This window comes from Dermacentor variabilis, chromosome 3 (genome assembly GCF_050947875.1).
Source record: "Dermacentor variabilis isolate Ectoservices chromosome 3, ASM5094787v1, whole genome shotgun sequence".
NCBI lineage: Eukaryota > Metazoa > Arthropoda > Arachnida > Ixodida > Ixodidae > Dermacentor > Dermacentor variabilis.
In genome coordinates this window covers 203,952,474-203,976,951 of record NC_134570.1, presented here as the reverse complement: position 1 = coordinate 203,976,951, position 24,478 = coordinate 203,952,474, and the positions used below count along the sequence as shown (strand labels likewise).

The window sequence follows — 24,478 nt, the reverse complement described above, 5'->3', positions numbered from 1 at the left end:
TAGCAAGTCCATAACGCGCGGAGTCGACGACAGAGCTTTCCCGAAGGACGCTGGCAAGCCGATCTCGTTGCGGTGGATGCGATTGCTGGGCTGGGTTTCCCAGGAGTCTAGGTCTGACGTCTTTCCTCGAGCAGTTTGAGCTAACTTGAGGCGAACTACCATGAGCTTTGTTGCAGACGTTGGTCTGTCGTCTCTTACGTCAACTAGCAAGTCGCAGTTGTGACGCCGCTAGGCGGCCCAGGCGATACTGGACGGCACTAGCTCCTTGACGCTTTTCAACCGATTGTATTCTCAGCTTCTAGACTGCTCAGCTCGGTCTAAAACCTGCGTTTAAACACTTCTTCCTTCCCTAGTTCTCTGTGTTAGGGAACGGCAGATATTGGTGACGATTCAATCAAGTTTACCCTATTGTATCACGGCTTGTCCTAAAGCATTGGCTGCACCCCTTTTAGTTAGCTTCTCACGCTGTCCGCTGACTTAAGGCGCGGTGGAAGTCAGACGAGGCATGTGCAGCGACTAAAACATTACTACGACCCGGTCGCGTTTTCGCAATTGCTAGTAGGTACAGCGGGGTGTGGCGCTTTTCATGGCGCTCGACGTTTCTGCGCAGGCACAAGTAAGAGCGGGTGCGAGAGAGAAAATCTGGGGACCTTTGCTCCTTGAATATGTGAGTCTGCCTAGGCACAACGGAGGAGGTTGCTTAACGCGTGTTGCATGCGTTTGTCCCCTAGGTATGCCGGCATTGCAGAGTGCGGTCCAGTTTGCTTACGCTCCGCCGGTGGCTGCCCGCGCGATGAGGCAGTGGGCACGGACGCCCCATTTGGTGATCGCTGGCTGTTTCTGAAGCGGAAGGTTCTGACTGGTGTTGCATAAGTCGCAGGTCGCTTTTTTAGTCGCGAAGATAGATTGACTTTTTCACAAGTACTGCTCCAAGAGGGCACATGTAACCAGGAAACGGAGGCCTCAGGAGAGCACCTGAGGCCTCCACATTAAAGCAGACGGCGCAGGATCTCCGAGGCACCAAAGCGGTAGCGGGGGGATCAAAGCTGGAAGCAGGGCGGCCGGTTGGTTGGGGCCGCGGAGGCCAAAACGCGCCAGGGGGTGTTCGCATAAAAAATTGGCTGTCCGCGATATCGGACAGCCGATGTTGTACTCCCCTGGCACGCGCAGGTTTCTCCGAGTCCCAACCCACGGCCCAGTCCGGGTTTCACCTTTCATGTCCCCGTTGCCGCTTTGGTGTCCTGGAGGCGCCCCCAATAATGCGAAATAATAACACGTTGTTTTAATTCGTAAAAAACACGATTGAATAAATACGATTGCGTCGAGCCGCCAACTTGCGATGCCGGCACGCCTAGGGATAAGCACATACAACACGCGCTAAGAAACTCCTCCGTAGTGCCTAGGCAGAGTCGTACATTCAAGAAGAAAAAGTCCCTACATTTCCTCTCTCGCACTCGCTCTCACTCGCGCATGCGCGCAAACGTCCCTTGTCTCCTCAAGTGCCACGCTCCGCTGTACCTACGGTACCTACTAGCAATCGGAAATACGCGATCCGGTCGTCCACTCTCTTCTCCGGGGGGAAGTGTGCGTCAGGCGCATCGAGAGGCGTGTGCGTCAGGCGCATCGTCAACGCCTTGCACGAGAACAGAGCTCCCGCGCTCGGTGCCCGACGCTTGATCAACAGACCTGCCTGTGTATCGTGCAACGTTTTGACTGGGTAATTAAACCGCCTTACATCACTGAAAGGCAGATACAACCAAAATCCCACACCACCTTTCGTGCGAATCAGAAGAGATTAGCAGAGCGCATCAAAACTGAAATATAAAGCAAAATGTATGTCAACTGCAGAGAACAACTCTCTCACCACGCCCGTTGCTGAAGACTTACTCATCCGGCAGTCATGAGAGTTGGCTGATAGAAGGCGACTAGCAGCGGCCTTTCCTTATTGTTGCACGTTTAGGTATTCTGTGACCGGCTAAAATAGGTCACGTTCTTTAAAAACTGTGCCTGGTAACGAAGTTAAATCATTACATCACAGGGAAATCAGCCGTTAATCGCGATTGGCATTCGCTCTCCATGAATATTTGCTTGTTTTTGTTCTCTTAACGGGCGCATGTATGCAAATGTTTGTTTATGGCGCGTCAGACGCTTTGGTCACTATGTCGGTTTCGGGGGCGTTAGATGTACTGTGGGCATTTATAAGCTACACTTTGTCATCTGTACATGATCATCATCATGTGGGGTTCATATGGCGTTCTTCTTCATCACTTGTGGGGCTCGCTCTTGTATAATCCGTGCTTTGGGCGTGGTCGGTTCACCGCATCTCCGACGCGTAATAAACGTCGGGATAACTGCTGCATCACAAGTGGTGGAGTGTGCTTTACGGTCCTCCGTCCTCGACTCCCCGCTGAAACTCCTGGAGCTTCGATCAGGTCGCCGATTGTGCCAGCTGTTCGCCAGAATGTCGCAGGACGAGCCAACGGGCAGTTCTACTTCAACCATTTCGGCCTCGGCTACCCCAGCCTCTCCGTATTGGATTACCAGTGGGCACCAGCGTGATCCCCATCTATTTGCTGGACTTCGCGGTGAAGACGTCGAGGATTGGTAGGACGACTACGACCGAGTGAGTTCGGCTAACCGTTGGGACGACGCGTCCAAGCTACGTCACGTCGCCTTTTATCTCACCGGAGCAGCGAAGATTTGGTTTTTCAACCATGAGGTTCATTTCATGAACTGGAGTGCTTTCAAACAGCAGCTCCGCCAAATCTTCGGCGCACCGGCTGTTCGTTCCGCGCTCGCAAAAAAGACGCTCGACACTCGCAAGCAACAACTCGGGGAATCTTATACTCGTACATCGAGGATGTGCTTGCTCTTTGTCGACGCGTGAACACGGCCATGACCGAATCAGACAGGGTTCGCCATATGTTCAAAGGCATCGGAGCTGTCGCTTTCAATGCCTTAGCCATCAAGAACCCCGCTACCGTCGCTGATATCGTCGCTACTTGCCTGCGCCTCGACGAACTCGAATGAGTACGGTTGCAGCCAGACTCCACTGCAACCACTACCGCCGACGACCCCACGTTACGAGCAACGATCCGCGCAATAATTTTTCACGAATTATTGCGCGGATCGTTGCTACAGTATCTTGGCTTCGCCGCAGGGCCTATGCCTTCTCATGTATCGGATACCAATCTGTGAGGCGTTGTCAAGGAGGAATTGGCGTCCATGGCAGGTGCAGCGTACACGGACCCTCTAACCCCTCGGGCCACACCAACGTACGCACAAGTAGCCGCCGTTACTCCAGTCATCGTTCCACTGATGCCTCAAAAACCAACGCCTGGCCCACGTGGCTTCCATGACTACCAGCGCACCTACCCAAACCAGCTATCCGCAGTGGCATCGTCCTCGTCCCATCTGCTACTTCTGCGGCTATCGTGGCCATATAGCGCGTTCTTGTCGCAAGCGCCCGCAAGACGACCGTCGCGGATATGACGCATACGAACGGGATGACTTTTCGCCCCGAGCTACATTCCAACGTCTAGGGAGCCTGCATGACCAACGCCGTCCTTATGCTCCACCGCGCGGCCGCTCTCCATCACCTACTGCAGCATCCGAGACGGTTCCGACGTATCGTCCTCCGAGACGCCGCTCGCCGTCACCCCTTCGCTGCTCTACGTCCCCACTTCGACCTGCTTCTCAATTCGTCGAGCGTCGTCCGGAAAACTGAATTATGCAGTTTTTGGAGGAAAAGCTGCATCGAACGACAGTACAGAAATTCCTCCATCACGTCCGTGCAATATGATATTGGTTGCAGCAGAAGGTGTACAAGTCGAAGCTTTGATAGTCACTGGTGCTAGTGTTTCACTCATTCCCCGTGCATTGTGTTCGCGCCTCCAGAAAGTTACGACCCCCTATGATGGACCTACGCTACTCGCCGCTCAAGGGGCCGCCATTCGACCTACCGCCATGTGCACTGCTCGTATTTCCATTGACGGACTTCTGCATTACGTGCAATTTGCAGTGCTAAGTTCGCGTGCCCAGCAGCTCATATTGGGATGGGATTTTCTTTCCACAGCCTCCGCCTCCATCTGCAGCGGGCAACGCGTTCTCCACATGACCGACACGACCTGTTCACTTCATGCAGCTGACGCACCACTTCACTTGCTTGCTGCAGAAGATACCTCGCTACCACCTCGCCATCAAAGCATTGTTACTATCGCGTCTGATGTCATTGACTGCAGCGACGTGCTCGTATTACCGTCTGCACGCTGTCTTGCAAGAGGGATAGCCTTTGCATCAGGGCCGGTTCGGTTTGATCATGGCTCTGCACTTCTCGGCGCTACAAGCCCGACATTCGAAAAGATTCTCATCCCTAAAGGCACTACATTGGCTTGCGCCACTGAATCGGAGTCTATCTCTGTTGTTTCCTTTAAAGCAGCTTCCTCTGAAATTCCTTGTACTGGACAGGCCGCATCTGCTTCAGCTCTTGCAGCTGTCATCAGTTCCGACCTGACACATTTGCAGTCACAACAGTTGCTTGCTTTGCTCCAAAAACATGAAGCTTCGTTTGACGCGCATTCATCTTCGTTGGGAAAAACTTCGATTACAACGCATCGGATAGAGACAGATGGCACATCTATCGTGCGCCGTAGACCGTATCGCGTATGGCTAGCCGAGAGGAAAGCCATTGTCGAGAACGTCACCGACATGCTTCAACGGAACATAGTACGCCCCTCTGCTAGCCCTTGGTCATCCCCCGTTGTTTTTGTTCGTAAAAAAGACGGTTCTGTTCGATTTTGTATCGACTACCGAGCACTTAACAAGATCACACGCAAGGACGCATACCCTATGCCGCGAATAGACGATGTCTTGGATTCCCTGCAGTGTGCCCAGTACTTCTCCAGTCTCGATCTGCGTTCCGGCTACTGGCAGATACCTATGCATGAGCACGATAAAGAGAAAACAGCGTTTTCGACACCAGATGGGCTCTATGAGTTTAATGTCATGCCTTTCGGCCTCTGCAATGTGCCCGCAACGTTCGAGCGCATGATTGACACCGTTCTTCGTGGCCTGAAATGGAAGACTTGCTTGTGCTATCTGGACGATATTGCTGTTTTCTCGTCAACCTTCTCTCAGCACCTGAAACGTCTGGATGAAGTTCTCACGTGCCTTGCCAACGCTGGACTTCAGCTAAACACCAAGAAATGCCATTTTGCGAGCAAGACGATCAAGGTATTAGGTCACATTGTGAGCAAAGACGGCATTCGTCCAGATCCTGACAAGGTTTCGGCAGTTCGGCACTTCTCTCGTCCCGAAAAGACCAAAGAATTGCGCAGTTTCTTAGGCCTCGTTTTCTATTTTCGCCGATTCATACGAGACTTCGCCTCAATAGCGTCACCTCTGCACCAATTACTGGGTTCTAATGTTCCCTTTGTGTGGTCTCCCGAATGTGAATCAGCGTTCGCCCATCTGAAGCGCGCTCTCACATCTGAACCAGTACTTCGCCATTTTGATGAAGCTGCTCCTACCCTCCGGCATACGGATGCTAGTGGTCACGGCGTTGGTGGCATTCGCCTGCAGCGAGACGACACTTTAGGTGAGAGGGTCGTCGCGTACCCAAGTCGCGTTCTCACAAGCGCCGAAAAAAATTACACCATCACGGAGCAGAAATGCCTAGCTATCGTTTGGTCTGTGCAGAAGTTTCGACCTTATCTTCACGGCCGCCATTTCACCATAGTTACAGACCATCATGCATTATGCTGGCTTTCGACGCTGAAGAACTTGTCTGGATGACTTGGTCGGTGGATCCTTCGTCTGCAAGAACACGACTTTACTATTACCTACAAGTGCGGAAAAAAACACCTGGATGCGGACGCGCTTTCTCGCTGTCCGCATCCTATGACACCATGCAATGGACCTCCAACTACCATCCGTGACAAGCTTTCGCACGAATCCTCTTCACATGCTTTCTCGTTAGCCACTGTAGAGGAGATGCCTACACACGACAACAGATTCTTCCAATCTCAGCAACTTGCAGACTCTTACTATCGGCGCATCATAGACCACCTTCAAGGAGCTTCGCGCGCGCCTAACGCCCGCCTCCGTCGACAGCTGACGCAATTTAAGATTGACAACTGCGTCCTGTACCGTCATGTCTACCACCCTGACGGTCAACACTGGGTTCCTGTCCTGCCACGCTCTCTGCGTGCTCATGTCCTGCAGGCTTCTCACGACGACATGACTGCTGGTCACCTTGGTTTCCAGAAAACCTATGACCGCATCAAAGGTCGCTTCTACTGGCCTGGCTTGTCCACCAGGGTAGCGAGGTTTGTGGCTTCCTGCGCCTTATGTCAGCGTCGAAAGCTTCCTACGTCAGCTACAAGCGGACAACTGCAACCGGTTCCGTGTCCGTCGCAACCATTTGAAGTCGTTGGAATTGACCTGTACGGTCCTCTTCCTGTGAATCTCACCGGTAAACGATGGATTGTGACAGCCGTTGACCACTTGACACTTTACGCCGAAACAACTTGTGTGAGTTCTGCCTCAGCGTCTGAAGTTGCTGCTTTCGTACTTCAAGCCTTAATTCGGCGTCACGGTGCTCCTCGCGTCCTCCTGAGCGACCGTGGTAAAGCATTCCTCTCGCAACTAGTACACGAAGAACTCAGAGCCTCCAGAACCACCCACAAGACTACCTCCAGTTACCATCCGCAAACAAACGGCATAACAGAGCGATTTCATCGCACGCTGTCCGACATGCTAGCTATGTACATCGAGCCAGATCACAGAAACTGGGACGCAATTTTGCCATTCGTGACTTTTGCGTACAATACCGCCGTTCAACGCAGGATCGGTTACTCACCGCTTTACCTTGTTTATGGTCGTTCGCCCTCTTCCTGCCTTGACGTCTCTTTCTTCGCGCCTACTATCGATCGATGCCCATCCTCCTGTGAAGAATATGTGCCCCGCGTTCTGCGTTGTCGCCAGCTCGCCCGCATCAACACCGAAGCACGGCAACAGGACCGCAAGCAGCATTACGACGCCTCTCACCGCGTTGTGTGCTTCCGCCCTGGCGAGGAAGTACTACTCTGGACAACAGTTCGTGCTCCTGGCTTGTGTGACAAGTTTCAGCTTCGGTTCATCGACCCCTACAAAATCTTGGAGCAGACCTCTCCGGTTAACTATCGCGTGGCACCAGTTATTGTTCCAAGTGACCGCGCTGCTGAGGTTGTCCACTGTTCCCGTATGAAGCCTTTCACGAGGCGTTCACCGCCCCTTTGAATTGCGGCCAGGATGGCCACTCTTGCGCGAGGGGACATTAGTGGGGGCATTTATAAGCTACACTTTGTCATCTGTACATGATCATCATCGTGTGGTGTTCATATGCTTCATTATCGCTTGTGGGGCTCGCTCTTGTGTGATCCGTGCTTTGGGCGTGGTCGGTTCGCCGCATCTCCAACGCGTAATAAACATCGGGATAACTGCTGCATCACAGTACATTTAGAACTCTCGTTCACTGTGTTTTCCTTCACTATCGCTGAGGTACGTAGGGTAACCACCGCACTGGACTCAGCGCAGGGAGTGTTTTCCACAGGTGCTACGGGCTACCGCCAATCTCCAACCCTGTCTTGTCGCTCGCTCCCATCGATTTGAGGCGCATTCAACGGAAGTACGCGCCAGGCACCGCGTTTACATAAATGCGACAGAAGCGCACCACATTTTCTAGCGCATCACCAGTAATGCGATGCGCCCGCGTTTACATGTAGCGCATCAGCCCTGGTACGATGGTGGCGTCACACGTTGTCGCACATCGAAGGCAAATAAGTGCTTCCAGACATTTCCGCCACCACGCCACGCGGAAGCTTCGCGAGCGAAGCAGATCCGCAGAAAATTCAATTTCGCATAATTTCTAATGCGATGCGACACCGTTTACCCACACTGTGAAAGTCGACTTACGCGTCTCAATCTAACCCTGCCTGCCGTATTAATGTGACACGCATTAACCCCGTTTACATGAATAAGATGCGCAAGGAAGTTGATGCGATGCGATTTGCAAGTTATCGCATTCATGTAAACTCAGCTAGATATCGCTTTTGCGTAAAACCTCAGCCACCCCAACAGCTCAGCTCTTCGGTGTCTGTTTGAAGCCGCGAAGCAAGCGAACAAGGAAGGCACCCGGATGTGCAGAAAATCGCGCGTCGGAGAAAGTACCAAGAAGCGCGAGCGCGTGGCAAAGTAATGCCAACTAAAGGAAAGTGTAGGTAGCGTTGAGCGAAGGCTGGAAAGACAAACGAGGAGGACGAAGGCAGGCAGAGGCGCGCCGGGTTGACCTCCGGTGACAGTTGCTGCAGGCATTGTTTGCGATGCACACGTATTGGGATAACATCGTCCTCACGCGCCGTACATTGTGTGCGCGAGTGAGAGTGCGCGACGGTGAGCCCACAATGGCGGCTCAATCAAACGTGCGCAAGGGCGGAAGCGCGCCGTACTCCGTCGCGCGCATGGTACTGGTAGAGGGGAGGGAGGCGGGCATTGTACTTCGGCCCCGTCCGGTCGCACGGGCTTTAACTTGAAAGCAATTCGCCTTAGGACACAGTCTAATACCCCTGTCACACGGGCACCCGCAAACTCCATTGAACTCCTTCGTCTTTACGCCAATGGAGTTGCGCTCCGTGTCACACGGTCTCCCTTGCGCCAAGGAAGTTAAATGGGGATATTGGGTGAAGGGTGTTCGGCAATGACTATTACGGTTGGATGGAGTACTCTCGTTCCCAGGTAGCTACAGTTCCGCAGCAAACCACGCTAGTAAAATCGTCGTAACTGGTTCATTTACAAATTTTAGCATTCTTTTTTTTTTTGCCTTGGGATACATGCCACATAATGGAAGTTTTAATTTGTTTTTAAGGGCATCAGCGCCTGAACCCTCTAAACCAATACATCGCCACGCCACACCGGGAAACGTCGTTCCGCCATTTAGTTTGTTTTTATACGCACGCGAGCCGCACGTGTCGTTCAAGCCGAGTTTCGTCACTCATCTAGAAGCAGTTCAGCTCACCGCGAACACACAGACACGCACGATCACACAGCTGAACCGCAACTCGAAGCGCACCGGCCCAACAACGTGACCCGCGCTGCCCACGCACGAAAGCAAGAGCGCAGTGTGGCTAGCATCGCTTGCAACTTCGCTATGCTTGGAAAACAAAAGTCTTGCGGTAACATACCGCAAAGTTTCTCGCTGTGATTTTATATTATTACATATTGCGTTAAAAATATACATAGATTACTTTAACGGCGACCGTATATGTGAACAGTTGCACGCGGAAGTAAGCGCAGCAGCGCCGTTTCTATCCGGTGCGGCGCCCGTCGAAAGCTCGCACTGTGCCGTGTAGCACGGCCGCCACTCCATTGCCGTCAATCTCCGTTTTAGGGAGTTTCATGCTCAACGTGTTGCATTGAAGCGTCACTTTGCTCGCTGCTGCTGCCGCAATTTCTCACGCCTGCGTTTCGACAGCGAGTGTCCGCGGTAATAAAATGTAATGTGTTCGCGTTTGCCAGGGTGCGCTGACACCGTGCTTGGTAACCAAGTTAGTGAACGAATATTTACAAGGGGGTGTTCTGTACCGGCGGCTGCTGCGTATGGCGCGCCCACGCGAGCACTTTGTTGAATAGTATCTGCGCTGCGGGAAGTGTAGGTGTTCAGGCGCACTGAGGGCCGATAGCGTCATGTGCGTAATAGCACCCACACACTTGCACTTACCGCGCATTCCCCAAGTGAAACGTTACTGTAAATTTCTTGCCTAGCAATCATTCTTAGAACAGTCTGGGTCATAGATGTCACGAAGTGCTTCTACAAATAATATGATCATTGCTGAGGTCCCGGAGACATTCAATTGCTCAAATACAGCGTCAATATCTATTAAAATGTTGCTCCTTTATTTACATATTCAACGCAGAAATACCAGAATAACGGCGCACCATATTGAAAGACGCACAACCTCGCAAATGACCACCGGAAAAACAAAACAGCTGATTTATGTTAACGTCTTTTACGTACAACTTTTTAAAGTGCACCTATTAGGCGCCCGTTCCTGTGGCAAGCGTCGGCGTGCCTCGGCGTCACAGTTCGGCGTAACCGAGCGAACGGTGAGGGCAGCGAAGGATGAAAGACACGAGGAGGAAAGCGGATGGAGGGCGCAGCGGAACCATGAGGCACGAAGGAGGGTATGGCGACAGCGTCAGAAGAAAATGGTAGTGCGGCGACAATCACTGCCAAATGGGGTCAACGTAGCCCGCCTTGTCTGGGAGGTGGCTGCTGCGAATCGCGCCCACGCGTCACCCACGCGCTGGCTCTCACGATCTCCAGATCAGCGAGGCGATCTCGCCGCACTTGGCTCAATTTCCAACGTGCCGCACGAGATCGATCATCCGCGCCAGCCAATATATCGCGAAATTAAAACACGCATATAGCTGCGCTCAAATTATCCATTAGGGAGTATCGTAGTAGTCGGTGAATTCCTTTAACACAGAAAATAGGACGTGGGCGTAATGTATTTTTCTTGATGGCTCAAACGAGCATGATGCAGTTTTTCGTTATTGTTGGCGACAAATAACGGTTGCGCAGTTGAGTAAGAGTAGGTAAATTGATTTGTCAGCAATAAAGTGTGTTAATTGACCACCTGCCGTGGCAGTTGTCTAGCCTTCCTGGGCAACTCATAATGGAGGAATGTTCTAGATATGCTGTCATGAGGTAGAGCAATTCGTCCATATTTGTCCGGTATGGACTGGGGGATAGTGCACAGCTTCATCAAAAAAAAGCTAGCAATTTGGTGGAAGAGCAGCAGAAATTAAAGGTTCTGGTAATGTAGACCAATTCGGTGTTGGTATTTTACCAACTGATATAATAAGTTATCTTTGTTAGTACTTGAGAGCGACAAAACACAGACGGCGCATCCATAATCACTGATCAACTTTACTAGGCAGCTAAGAGCGTACGTCCAGTCGGCACTAGTAAGCGGACACAACAATGCACCATTGTCGCGGAACGGAATTCGATGTGTGGGAGACATAGTGCTGCTGTGGAAAACAAAAAATATTTCCGTAATATCTGCTTTCTTCGAACATTTCTTGCACGTAAAATGCAGAATTTTTGTACATGTTATGGCTGTATCTAAATCATTATGAGCGCTTCTGCAGACTCAGCAAAGCTGAAGCTCCTGTACAGAAGCACTGCACGACGGCTTTGACACTGACTGTTTTAACAATGATGCAAGACAAAAGCCTCATCCAGCAGAATCGGCGATAACTGACGCCCGTCAGCACGCCGGAATTACGTGCGGCATGTGCAAATGCTGCCCTCCTTTGTGGCCTCCGCGACCAGCTCCGGCGGCGCGCCGTTGCTCAGGCCGTCCCATTCGGCGCGTAGCTCAGCGGAAAAGTGTAATTATGCTAACTCCGTAACACGCCGCGAGGTGGCGACCTTAGCCCGAGGCTCAAGCGGCGCTTGCCTGGCCGGCACTGCCTGCGATTTCAGTGGCGACATCAACCCTGTTGGTACGTTTTCACGCAGAAGAACAGTGTATACGAAGCCAATTTCTTTCGACTCCTTCTTGCAGCTACAAAGAAGTATAGCTACGCAGGCTACGAAAACTGCGTTTTCGTCCTCTGCGCCTGTCCGCATCGGGGAAAGCGACCCTTGGGTTGCGCGTGCCACGGTGAGGCGAGAGGAGCAGTCACACCGCTTTCTCCGGTTACGCTCTCCGTGCGAATGGAATGGCCGGAGCTGATCGCGGAGTCCACGCCTCCTTTGACCTATGTCTCCGCCTCAACGCTAGGGGGTGATTCCATTCTGTTTTCCTGCGAGTGGGTTGACACGACGTGACCTACGTTCAACCCGTCTACTCCAGGCAGTGGTTTCGTTCCGTATTCCTTTGTGTGGGTTGATTTGACGTGTACTGACAAGACCCTCTACCAGGTGTTACGTTTCGCCTACGACGCGCGGTATAGCCGGCGCGGATGCAACGGACGCCGGGGCTTCGTTCAAAGCGGCGGACATTTTGGCCCGTTCAGCGCTGCCGCAACGCCTCCCCGCCGAGCGCGTCCAGGCATGTTTCAATGCCACGTGTCTTCGTGTGTGTGCGTGTGTGTGTGTGTGCATGTTGGTGCCCACGCTTGTCAAAGCGCGGCAGCCGGGGAGAGGAGCTCCCCAGCGGTGAAGCGAGGAGGTCTGAACGGCGCCGGCCCGGCGGATGCGTCACCTTCTAGTCTCAACGTGTCTCTCAGCGTGTCCGTGCCCCGCCGTCACGTGCGCCCCATCCAGAGCCGTTCCTTCTTGCCCTCAGCTCCGAGAGTATAAAAGCAGCTGCCCCCGGACGCCAAGAGAGAGGCTCCGATTTCTTCTGTCGAGTAACGTGTTCTCCTGTCTCTCCACTTCGGTCGACCTGACCGCCCGCTCTTTTGCGATGCTAGAATAAACAAGTTGTTCTGTTAGCAGTCGACTCATGCTTTGCCGGGACCTTCGGATGCTTCCAGTTGTGCCCCAGGCCGCCAGGCCAACGCTACCCTTGGTGCTTGCGACCCATTTGCAACACAGGCAGGAAGAGAGAACGAGGTTATCTGGATGGTGGAGGGCATAAGAAAACCAGCGAGCCGCCAAGTGGAGGCACACCTTCTCTGCCCTTGCGTGCCAGATGCACGCACGCAGAACGTTTCTATACTTTTTTAAAGCGGTTTCTTTGCCTCTTCCTTCGGCTTTCCCACTGCTGCTGCTGCTGCTGCTGTGGGCCGCTGTCGCGCATACCGCGTCGGGGGGTGTTTCAGAGCGTGTATATGATAGGGCAACTAAGAGAGGAGAGGCGACATGAGAAACTCTTTTCAACCCACCACGTCAAATGTGCACAATGCCTTCTGGAGCTCCCTGGCCATCGCCACATAAGCCGCTTGACCGCTGTAATTATCCGTGACTCCCCTCAGACCTGGATCTCACCCTAGTGACGGACAAGGCGTTCCCTACCCGCATCAGCACGTCCACGCACAGACACCATCCCGGATCTCTACATCGTGAAGAACACAGCCGATGCCCGCTGGTCCAATCTTGCGGAGGATCTTGGCAGCGACCATCTCATACTGGCCGTGCACTTACCCTCCATCGTCACGAAGCCCAAGTCGTACACGTGGGTCAACTGGGACCACTTCCCCAAGACTCTCGCCTCACGACTCCCTCCCGACACTGCCCCGAACCTCGAGACGTGGACGGCTCAGCTCAAGGCTGACGTCGGTAAGGCCACGAAAACACTCAGCACGGGTATGCCAACCGTGAAGACGGACAGCCGCCTCACCCACTTGCTCGAGGCCAAACAGTCTCTACTGATACGATGGAAGAGCCAGCGTTTCAGCCGCAGGCTCCGCAAACGCATTGCAGAACTGAACAAGACCATAACGGATAACTGCAGCACCCTATCCAAACAGCAATGGGACGAGGTCTGTAACTCGGTCGATGAACAGGTTCGCAACGGGAAGACCTGGAACCTCCTCAAACACCTGCTCGACAACAACACCAGTACAAACCATCGCCACTCGCTCACCAGAGTCATTCAACAGGCCAAAGGCACCGCTTCGCCTCATGACGTCGTCAAGACCCTTGTGCATAAGTACCCGCCGATACCCACAGGCCCGCCGACCCTACATCCCGATTACACAGGTACCGACAACACCCTCCTCGACGCGGAATTTTCCGTCGAAGAGGTACGCCGCGCTCTCCACGAACTTAAAGGTCGTTCCGCCCCGGGCCCCGATGGCATAATCAACAAGCTCCTGCGAAACTTAGACGACCCGTCCGTCGTGTACCTCACGGGTGCCATCAATGACGTGTAGGGCCCCCGGCGAGTTACCTGACGCCGGGAAACTAGCCCAGACGATCCTCATTCCAAAACCGGGCAAGGCGCCTGGCGTCGATAACCTTCGCCCCATCTCGCTCACGTCGTGCGTGGGTAAGGTGGACGAGCATGTCCTACTCAACAGAGTCGGCCGGTATCTCGAATACCAAGACTGTTCCACACCACATGGTGGGCTTTCGACCCGGGCTCTCGACGCAGGGTACGATGCTTCTCCTGAAACACCAGATCATAGACGCCGGGGCCACGTGAGACAGCCGCGCAATACTCCACCTCCACCTGGAGAAGCCGTTCGATAACATCGAGCAGCACTCGGCGATACTTAAGGCGATCGCGGATCGGGGCTCGGGCGCCGGTTCTACGAGTTCGTCTGCTCCTTCCTAACCCTTTGCAAGGCCGTGCTGCGTGCCGGAGACCTCACGTTGGAAGAAGTCGAGCTCGGACAGCGTGGCATCCCCCAGGGCTCCATCCTCTCGCCGACGCTGTTCATCCCGGTGATGATTAGGCTCTCCGAACGCCACTCGAAGATACAAGGTCTCAGTCATACGGTATACGCGGACGGCATCACCATCTGGTGCTCCGCGGGGTCGGATGGCTTTATCGAATCCGCTCTGCAGGAGGCAGCCGAAACCGCCGAGTCCTACCTCGACCACACGGGCCTCAAGTGCTCCTCCGCCAAATCGGAGCTGTTATTGGACTGTCCAAAGCGACAAGGCAAAAGGCCTAAGGGGTGGAAACCCCCGACTGAGCGCAACATCACCGTCCGCACCAGACAAGGTATTCCAATCCCCAGGGTCGACTCCATCCGAGTACTGGGAATGATAATCGATGCGGGCGGATCAAGCACCCAAACGGTCCACAAGATGACGACAAAGATGGACAACGCAATACGAATCATACGCAGAGTGGCCAACCGTCACCACGGCCTCAAAGAAAACAATCTGCTGCGTGTCGTACACGCGTTCTTGCTATGTCACTTTACCTACGTCGCAGCGATGCAAAAGTGGAAACAATCGGAACGTGACAAGCTCAATACACTCACCCGAAAGGTAGTGAAGCGGGCCCTTGGGCTCCCGATCACCATGCCGACGTATCGACTCCTCGAGCTCGCGCTGCACAATACGCTGGAAGAGATCGCTGAGGCTCAGGAGAGAGCGCAGATGATACGACTGATGATGACCAAGACCGGCTGTCACATCTTGCGCGAGCTCGGTTACTTCCCACCAAACACCCAGGATCCAACGGAGTTTACGCCGGTTCCCCGCGAGCTCCGCGACCTGATCACGATCGCACCCATTCCGCGAAACGTACATCCGGAACACAATCGAGGCAGGCGCCTAGCCCGGGCGACCGAATTCCTCAAACGCATAAACAAGAAAGCGGACGACGTCGCTTTTGTGGACGCCACCGCCTACCGATGCAACCGAGTCTTCGCCGCGGTAGCGGTCTCGTCCTCGCAGCAGACCCTAAACGCCGCCACGGTACTCACACGCTACCCCGAGGGTGGCGGAACAAGTGGCCATAGCCCTGGAAATGTTCGACGATAAGCGAAATTCAATATTCAGCCACTCGAGACCGGCCATCAAAGCGTTTAAGAGAGGAGTCGTCTCGGACCAGGCGTTACGCGTCCTCCGCGGCGCTCATCCGAGCACCCTCAAGCACCACACCGTCATCTGGTTTCCGGCCCACCTGCGTCGGATCCCGGGCGCCCTCCTCAACCTCAACGAGACAGCCCACGACGATGCGCATGCGCTTACCACCCGCGCCCTCACCCCCAGGCAGCCGCGTCTCGATGAGCGGGAGGCGAGCAGGGACGCCCCAGTAACGTACAATGAAATCACCAAACACTTAGGACGACGCCTCGTTCCGCCCCCGCAATCCAAACTAAACAGGCCGCAGGCACTAACGCTACACTTGTTACAAACACATACTTATCCAAACCCCGCCACCTTACACATCATCTACCCGGACGTCTACCCCGACGATGCGTGCCCCTCGTGCGGCGTAACGGCGACACTCGCACACGTGCTCTGGGAGTGCAGAAACGCTCCGCCTGACTACCTCCAACAAGTGGGAGAAGACGCTACGAAGCTGTCTCCTACAAGACCAGCAATGGGCCGTCCAGTAGGCTCGCGCAGCGGCTGCCAGGTACTCCCTGTCGGTCACTGTGTGGGAGACGCCCACTGCGCGCTGACGTGCGTCCTGCAGGAATTTTATTAAAGTTTGTCCACTCCGATCCCCTCAAAAGCACTGCAGAAACTGCAGCGCTTCCCTTTCTACTAACGTGCCAGGCCAGAGGGGACGCAGACAGAACTGTAGAGAGGAGAATATGGAGAGGGAGAAGAGGAAGTTCCAATATAAAAGACGGGGAGGTGACGTGAGAAGGCAAGGAAACCCCACTACTACACGACAGCGGTAGCGGGGAAACAGGATAAGCTTAAGTTCAAGATAGGGTACAATAGGTCGCTGCTATTTCTAAAAAATAAGCGCCATGCCAGTATGCCAAGCGGGAAACTTACGCAGGGCGTGCAGAAGCAGTCGCATTAATTAAAGCGTACCGCAGGGTCCAAGAGACACTACGGAAGCGGTCGACCGTCAAATCAACACTTCTGTTGCCGCGCATTAGCTTTGCGGCTATGGAATTGCTAGAAATCGTGGATTTGATCCCGATCGTGGCAGCCGCATCTTGACGGGAGCGAAATAGAGAACGCAAGTGCACTTACATTTTGGGACACATTAAAGAGCATCACGGTGTCAAAATTAATCCGGAGTCCGCCACTACATCTTGCTTGAAAATCTGAGTGTAGTTTTGGCACGTACAGCCCCATACTCCGATTCAAGTTCAATACTTCTGCCGCATTGCGATGTGCCATGTGAGCAAATGACAATGCTCAACCCTCTCAGAAGTTATAAAATATGGCGCACAACAACCCCTCAAGCAAAAACCGCTCCCTGCGTGTTCTGTGTACTGCGCAGAAAAACAGCAGTGGTGCACGCAACGTAACGTTTAACATTATCTCACCACTCTTGTGCTAACATAAACATTGAAGAAAGTAAACTTTAGCCGTCAACATCACCGCTAATTATCGTCAATCAAAGCATCCAGCACGGAAAGCTTCGCTTACATCGATTTCCACAGTGCGTGAGCTTGCATAATTTTTTGTCTTGGCTCGCACTTCTAACCCGTTAATGATGCATTGATCTTCTGGTGTTATTTTTTACAACATCTCGTCTTCCCTGGCAGACCCTCTCCAATGGTCAACCTGGTTGTAGCTCCAAGCAGACACTGTTAAAGGTTGCCGAAACCCCGTCCCCTTAACCGGTGGCAGCCTTAACACTACACATAAACATCACAGTTGCTTTCTTGAAATTGCTTTTCTTACGCATGGTGAGAAGTCATTAACTTCTTTCTTTGTTTGTGGTAATTTTGTTGAGCAACCTGGCTATTAGTACAAGACCAAACAGACTTGGGTTATGAAACGAAATTCCTGCGCAATTAGGGCAAATTCTCTGCTAAGACGCATTTTTTTATATTCCTGCCGACTGTGTTAAACTGGAAGTTGCAAACTTCTATCACCTGCCGGTTCCAGGCACAGGGAAGCAGATGAAGAAGCGCCGGTACCCGACACGAGGCCATGGTGTAGAAGTCGCTGTCGGCGAGCGACCCTCCATACCAGCCGTATGTATCGGCCATGTCGTCGAGGGTTGGGTACAACCGGTCGTATTCTGGCGACCGTCGCATGGCGTGCAGGTCCAGCAGGGCGACGGCGCTATTTAAGCCTGGGTTGCCGCCCACCGTCGGGGGATCCCCGCAACCGCCCTGCCTTGGAGCAGCGCCCCTTTGATGCTGCAAAGAACGAGCGTACCTGCCGCAAGATAGCGTGCATTACACCAGGCGAACAAAGGCTGCGTTGGTCGATACTGTATTAAATAAACATTGACACACACTTCTTATATTTGCCGTGAAAAGAGCAACATTTCCATCTGGAAATTCAGGCAGCGTGCTTGTTGCATGTTTTCCTTGGATGTTAATAAGGACAATGAGTTATGTAAGCGTTAGTAACAGTTACCGAGGCAATTAAGGCGGTGAACGCTACTAATGCGACTCGTGTACTGGCTCCAAAACGTCTACGCAACTGAAATGAATATCTTTCAAAATCGCAATGTTGGCAAATACTTGAGCAAAATATAGTATAAACTCGCTATAGCTGAAATATGGTCAATATAAAGCGTACGAGATCTGGGTAAGTAACACTAGAGTCTGTAACAATGCCCGGTATTCTGACTAGGACTCGTACGCTAACGCCTGCACCAATGTAGCGATACAGAAAATGCACTCGCCAGAGGCACCAATAAACTAAACCGCAATGCGGTTTTTAACACCGCGCCCAAAAATCTTGCGTAGTTTAGGAATGCTGGTACGAATCCTCATTCTTGAGGTCAGACCGCGAGAATAATAATGCGTTCTGTTTCCACTCAGAGCAGAACAGTATGTCTATCTTTGAAAGCCATAGCCAACTGTCGAGTCTGACTCGATTCTTGCGCTTGCAGCACCCTTAATACAGATATTGTCAACAAATTCGAGCCAGTTAGCTATTGAGCGTGCTCGTTCTGTCTGACAGTTTTCCTGCATAACATTAGCAAACCCAAACGTTCACAAATTGAGAGGAAGCTATGAGGCGCTGCTTGTGTTTCCTGAAGGGCCGAAAGGCTTCGACATTTTTTTTTTTCTTTCTTTGCAAATGCTTTGCATTCACAAGATTGCCCTCAAAGGGTGATGGCTGCACGAGCACACGTTCCTCTCCTACTGTTGACGCGGGCCGATTTAATTACAATGAAAGAAGGACACATCACACGCACGTGACCCGTGTTAGCGGCTGTCATCCAAACCTGGGGCTTTGCTCCCTCGCCAGGCCGAACACGGCGCTTGCTGGGAACAGTTCGAACTGCTCCCACAGCAGGGAGACGTCGGCGTAGAACTGCACTTGTGGCGCCAAGAGAAGCACGCGTTCTACATTCAGCAATCGGTGTAGAGAGGCGCACAGCGGGAAGAGGGAGCGACGCTTCAGATGGTGGCCGGTGCGACCACGCGGGCTTCCCTTACGGACGTTTAGGGATTTCAGGTAACGAACCTCTGATGACAGGTTGTAGAGGTCTACCTGCGTTGAGCGAGTATGAAGTGTTTAATAGCACTAGCGCACATGAGTACTATACAACTTCAAAAGGGTCACATTTCACTGCCGAACAAACGTGCCTTTCCAACAAAAAAATGCGAAGTTCTGCCCGAGAGGCGAAGCACCAATTGCGATAGCAAATTAGTAGATAGCTGTGCGAAGTAAGCATAGTAGTTTGATCGGCCGTATAAACTTCTAGACACGCTTAATAACTGAATTAACAGTGATAGAATGCGCCAGCGCGACTCAACGAGGACATAGAAAAATATAGACACAGAGACAGCGCTGTCTTTGTGTGTCTTCTTCTTTCTACGTCCTTGTTCAGTCGCGCTTGCACATTCTATCATGCATTCAAACCAACCAGCCTGTCAACGTGTTTTAACTAAATTAACCAGCACGGTGTCACGCGCGCACAGGTAAACATGAACACATCTCGCTCGATGACACCGGAAACTGTCGGTGAAAACGTTGGAGTTAGCAATCGCGGCAGCAGCCGTGAGCCAATTAACACCCGTTTATCTGTCGCTGCAACGCCAACAAAACGTTGAAAGCAGAGCGCATACGAAGCTGCCGGCACTACGCGCACTCTGCAAACATCGCAGATGGCATTGAAGATGAGGCTCGCGCGAGCGCGCACTTCGGCCACGTCGCAGATCGCTTTGGAGACGCACGAGCGCTGGCAAGGCGCCCGTACACGGCGCCCGCCAAAGGCGTCTACTATGGCGTCCGCGATTCGCCTGGCCAACGCCGTAGTAGACGCCGTGGTTGCCTCCGCTTTGTAGGGAGCGGCGGGCGAGGAGGACATCGAGGCGCCCTAGCAGCTGCCCGAGAAGGACGCCCCTCCTCCCTCGCCGGACCTCCTTGCCTGCGCGCCGCAGGCGAAGGCACGCATCTGGGCGACGTTCTTCGCTCGCGCACGCGAGATTGCACCGCGTTCGCCCGCTCACCCTCACATGCGTTCACTCATACGGAAGCTCACGGCAACGGCGACGGCAGAAATGCGCCTGGAGCGTCCATGTAATTGCAATCGCAATAAAAGGATGTCACAGTTTCGCCCGAAAGGCGAAGCATTGTTACGACAGCAAATTAAAAGCTATACGAAGTAAGGTTAGTCGTTTTATCAGCTGCATCAACTGCTGTAAACATTCGCTTACCAACTGCATTAACAAGCACGTTGTAACGCGCACAGGCAAACACCAACACATCTCACTCGTTTGCCGCGTACACACCCTGTCAGAACGTTGGCGTGATTAATGGCGGCCAGCAGCAGCGAGCGAATTCCATTTCGTGCGGCCTCCCGTTTCAGCGTGAGCTAAGTGCGCGAGAAAACAGACGAGAAGTTCATTTGAGGGATCGCCCGACGTTTGTGCGCAGGCGCGCGCAATAGGGGGCGCGAGAAAGAAAATCTGGGGGCTTTTGCTCCATGAATATATGACTGCCTAGGCACTACGGAGGAGATTTCTTAGCACGCGTTGTACGAGTCTGTCCCCAGGCGTGCCGGTATTGCGGAGTGGCGTAGAGTTTGTTTACTCTCGGAAGCTGGCTGCCGGGTTGGTGAAACAGGTTAAGCAACTGGTACTGACGCCACATTTGGTGACAGCTTTGTCGCACAAACTGTCTCGCACTAGCGACGCTCGGGCTAAGTAAGTTTGCCGGACCATAGCCATCTCGCGCCTTACGGCGATGTACCTTGAAAATAACATCACACATGTTTCACTGGGAGCAGTAGCGACCGTAGTAGAGGCCGCGCCATGTATATTGAAAACCTAGACTTCAGAGCGCCTTAGCAACCGCGTTTTAACGTAGGTGACTGAAAGGCTGCCGTTGGCGCTCGACGCCCCTGCAACTGCTATGCGAATACGTAGTCCAACCTAACGCCTTTTACGCTAACCTAACCTAACCTATCGTTAACCTAACCTAACGTATCCTAAAGTCTCTTTACGGGCTTTTCAAAAAAAAGCTAAGTACCGAAAACCTTTGCGGAGCCGTCGACGCACTTTATTGGACGGCGGCCACTTCCGGCTGGGAGCTGCTCCCGCCTGCCACGTTCTTCCTGGGCCATTCGAGCTGCTGAGTTTGGCGGCGCAACCACGCTTGTTTTCTTGATTGTGCAGTTGTGTCTGCTGCAGATTTTCAGCGAAGGTCACTTCTGGATATATGTCGCAGTTTGCCGGAAGTCACCGTACCTTTTCCGACGCTTTCTGCTGCCTGCGGCTGCAGCAGCCACAGCAGCCGCCGCCGCCGAAATGCCGGGCTGTAGCGCGTTCTGGTGCACAACCCAGTCAGGAAAAGGATTGGCGTTGTTTTCAGTGCCCCTTGCGAAGGAAGATACCGCAAGACAGAACGTGTGGGTCCACAGGATAGGGAGAAAATATTTCAAACCGACATAGTCTAGCAAGCTATGCGAGGCGAGTTCAATTCATGCTCGACACATATCGTAGACTCGCCGCTCTCGTAGCCAGTGATGCTTCCAACGGCGATCGTTGGTCGTTCGCATAACATAGAAATGCGTTAACTTCAGTGCAGACTACAGAGAGAATGTGACGCGAGACAACAAGCGCGGCACGCGTTGGCTGGTGCGTCAGAATCAGGTTCGCAGTGTTTGTTGATTCGCTGAATGCGCGCCATGTCCGCCCGTCATTCCGTAAACATCCATGTCAGTTGAATTATGCGCACTCATTTCAGCTCACTGCAGCCCTCCGCCTCGCTCAGAATCTTTTTTCACCTGCGCCAAAGCATTCATGTCAAGACACTAAAGCCAGCGAAGGTAACTACGTTCTCATTTATTTTTCTACTTGTACTTTTATTTGCGAGAATACATTGAGCCTCTTCAAATTTTTTTTTCTCGCTACCCGCGGGCGGCCGCAGCCAGCCAGAGCGCATGCGTTTTTCTCGTGTTCCCCAATCACCGCAGGGCGTACTTCGATGCGTGTTCGTTTTATCTCTGGCCGAGTGTATTTTCGCCTGGCAAAGTTTTGAACGCTTTCTGAATAGCAGACGAGAAAAAGAAACAATGCGTGGTCGCTCGCCGCCATTACTGCGGGGACTCGACGGCTTGCAACGCGTTCGCTTGAGTGCAACCTCTCTGGAAAATTTTGTCTCGCCGGTGTAGGATACCTAGCAGCATAGGTGCCGTCTACGGGGGGGGGGGTGATTCTTGGCCCCGAGCCCCCTCCGGAGTTTTCCGGGGGGGGGGGGCTGCCCCACCTAGGCGATGCCGTACACACGCCCCCCACTAAACGCTCATGCCTACAGTGCCATTACCAAAGCTTTGTCACCCACATCATTTAAGGTTTCTTTTTACTTTACTCGACCTTTTCACCTGAAATTTTACGATTGCTAAGAGCTTACTGCATCACTGTTGGCGCGGACTTGGACGGCTTTTAATTCATACTTTCGCTTTATTTCTGCAAACCCTGACGATAGGAAGACATGCGCATTAGAAGCGCTAGCAGTTAATCCGTTAAGTTATTAGCCCATCAATCTCTTGTAAGACCTAAGTTGAAATATGCATGCGCGATCCGGGACCCCCATAAACACAATCTTAGCAAGACACTCGAATCGATACAAAATCGTGCAGCCAGATTCATCTTTTCTGGCTAATCATATCATACAACTGTCACTCAGTTAAAATCAAAGGCTAAGCTTCCCAAACTAGATAGGCGCCGTAAAACGCTCAGACTTTGCCTCTATCATAAACTCTACCATAGCCTCCCTCCTGACAACAACCTTATCAAACCAGCACACCGTCTTTCAAGCCGTATCAGCCACCATAAAGCAATCTACCCGTCACATGCTCCGACAAATACTCAACTTCATTCCTTCTTTTCTCAAACAATGACAGACTGGAATAACCTTCCACTCACCGTCAATAATCATGATGATGCTGCGCGTTTTAGGTCCGCCATTGAATTACTGGCCTGATTGCATCATCTGCTCGTGTTATCTGTAGAGCTCGTTTAAGCGTGTTTCTGTCAACGTCTTAATGTACTTATTGATATGTCTGCCTGTTTTTATTTTTACTTACCGTGTTCAATACCCAGAAAAATGTTACTGCCACCTTCTGCACACATTACGTTTAACATTTGTCCATTGTCGTATTTGATAAGCTTATCGTGTTTTTTTGCTTATTCCTATTAACATGTGGATGTGCAAGGTGCTGTAGTCTTTACGGTTTTCTACGTTGCGTTGTTTCTACGTTACTGCAATGGTATTGTGTTTCTGCTAATTTGTATGCTTGCCCACCCCTCATGTAACACCCCTCCAGCAGGGGTTTTTGCGCTATTATAAATAAATAAATAAATAAATAAATAAATAAATAAATAAATAAATAAATATACAGGACTAAGCTTATTATATTCTTGAAAGAGAAGGTGGTAGCCAATTTAAAATTATTTCTCAAGCTGTGTCACTGTACAGGAATTGGAACCCGTGAATATACCAATCGAACACGCCTTAATAGAAATCATACCGGAGGAAATGAGTGTGTACAGCCCTCCCAGAGACCACCTTTCAGACTTCAACCACCTTGTCCTAGAAATTAAGAAACGCACCGATGTTCATCAATTCGTTATAGTAGGGGACTTCAACGCCCCACACAAGGCCTGGGGATACCAGACCACCACAAATAAAGGAGCCCACGTACACGACACTGCGCACCAGCAGAGATTCACCATGTGGCATGACCCACTCCAAACAACGAGGATAGGCAAGAGTGTCTCCGGAGACACGAACCCGGATCTCACCTTCACGCTAAGCGTCCCTTCGGCAGAATGGAGCCGACTCCCAGAAACCCTGGGCAGCGATCACCACATCCTCCAACTAGCCGTGGCTCACACTCGCAAGCCCGCTATGATTGGAATGGTCCGGGTAACGGAGTGGAAGTCATTCAGAGACGTGCTAAATGTCGACACCACCATCGAGAACATAGATAACTGGCTGAAGAAAGTCCTCGACATAGCAGAACACCACACCAAAACAATACAGCTGAATGAAGTAGCGCCAGCAGTGACAGCACCTGTAAGCTCGTGCACAATCACGCCGGATCGGAAGAGAACCTCCTCCGAGAAATTCAGAAGAAGCTGTGCGGCGACCCACCCGTTAATACAACAGCACAAGACAAAGTGTACCGTGGAAAACCAAACCCCGAAATCTACCAACCAATTACGCATGGTGAACTCTCTCCAGCACTATCGATGCTCACCAGAAACACCAGCCCGGGTAAAGATCGGACCATCAACAAGCATCTCCGGAGCCTTCCGCAGCAGGCTACCGCCGCCCTGCTCCAGTACTTCAATGCATGCTGCGAAAAAGGAGAGCTACGGGCTACCTGGAAGCACTCAGAGATCACCATGATCCCCAAACGAAATAAACAGCTCAGCATCGAGAACTTGCGCCCAATTTCTCTTACCTCGTGCG

At 52.3% G+C, this 24,478-nt stretch overlaps 1 protein-coding gene across 1 annotated transcript in view; it reads right to left on the bottom strand.

Annotated features, from left to right (window-relative positions):
- The window catches only part of LOC142574397 (xyloside xylosyltransferase 1-like), a 50,549-nt gene that overhangs the window by 4,982 nt on the left and 21,089 nt on the right, over window positions 1–24,478 (bottom strand). The window contains exons 3-4 of the mRNA XM_075683491.1: window positions 18,777–19,045; window positions 17,464–17,752 (exon numbers count right to left, since the gene is read on the bottom strand). Coding sequence (XP_075539606.1) covers window positions 17,464–17,752; window positions 18,777–19,045 — 558 coding nt within the window. The remainder of the gene's footprint in view (window positions 1–17,463; window positions 17,753–18,776; window positions 19,046–24,478) is intronic.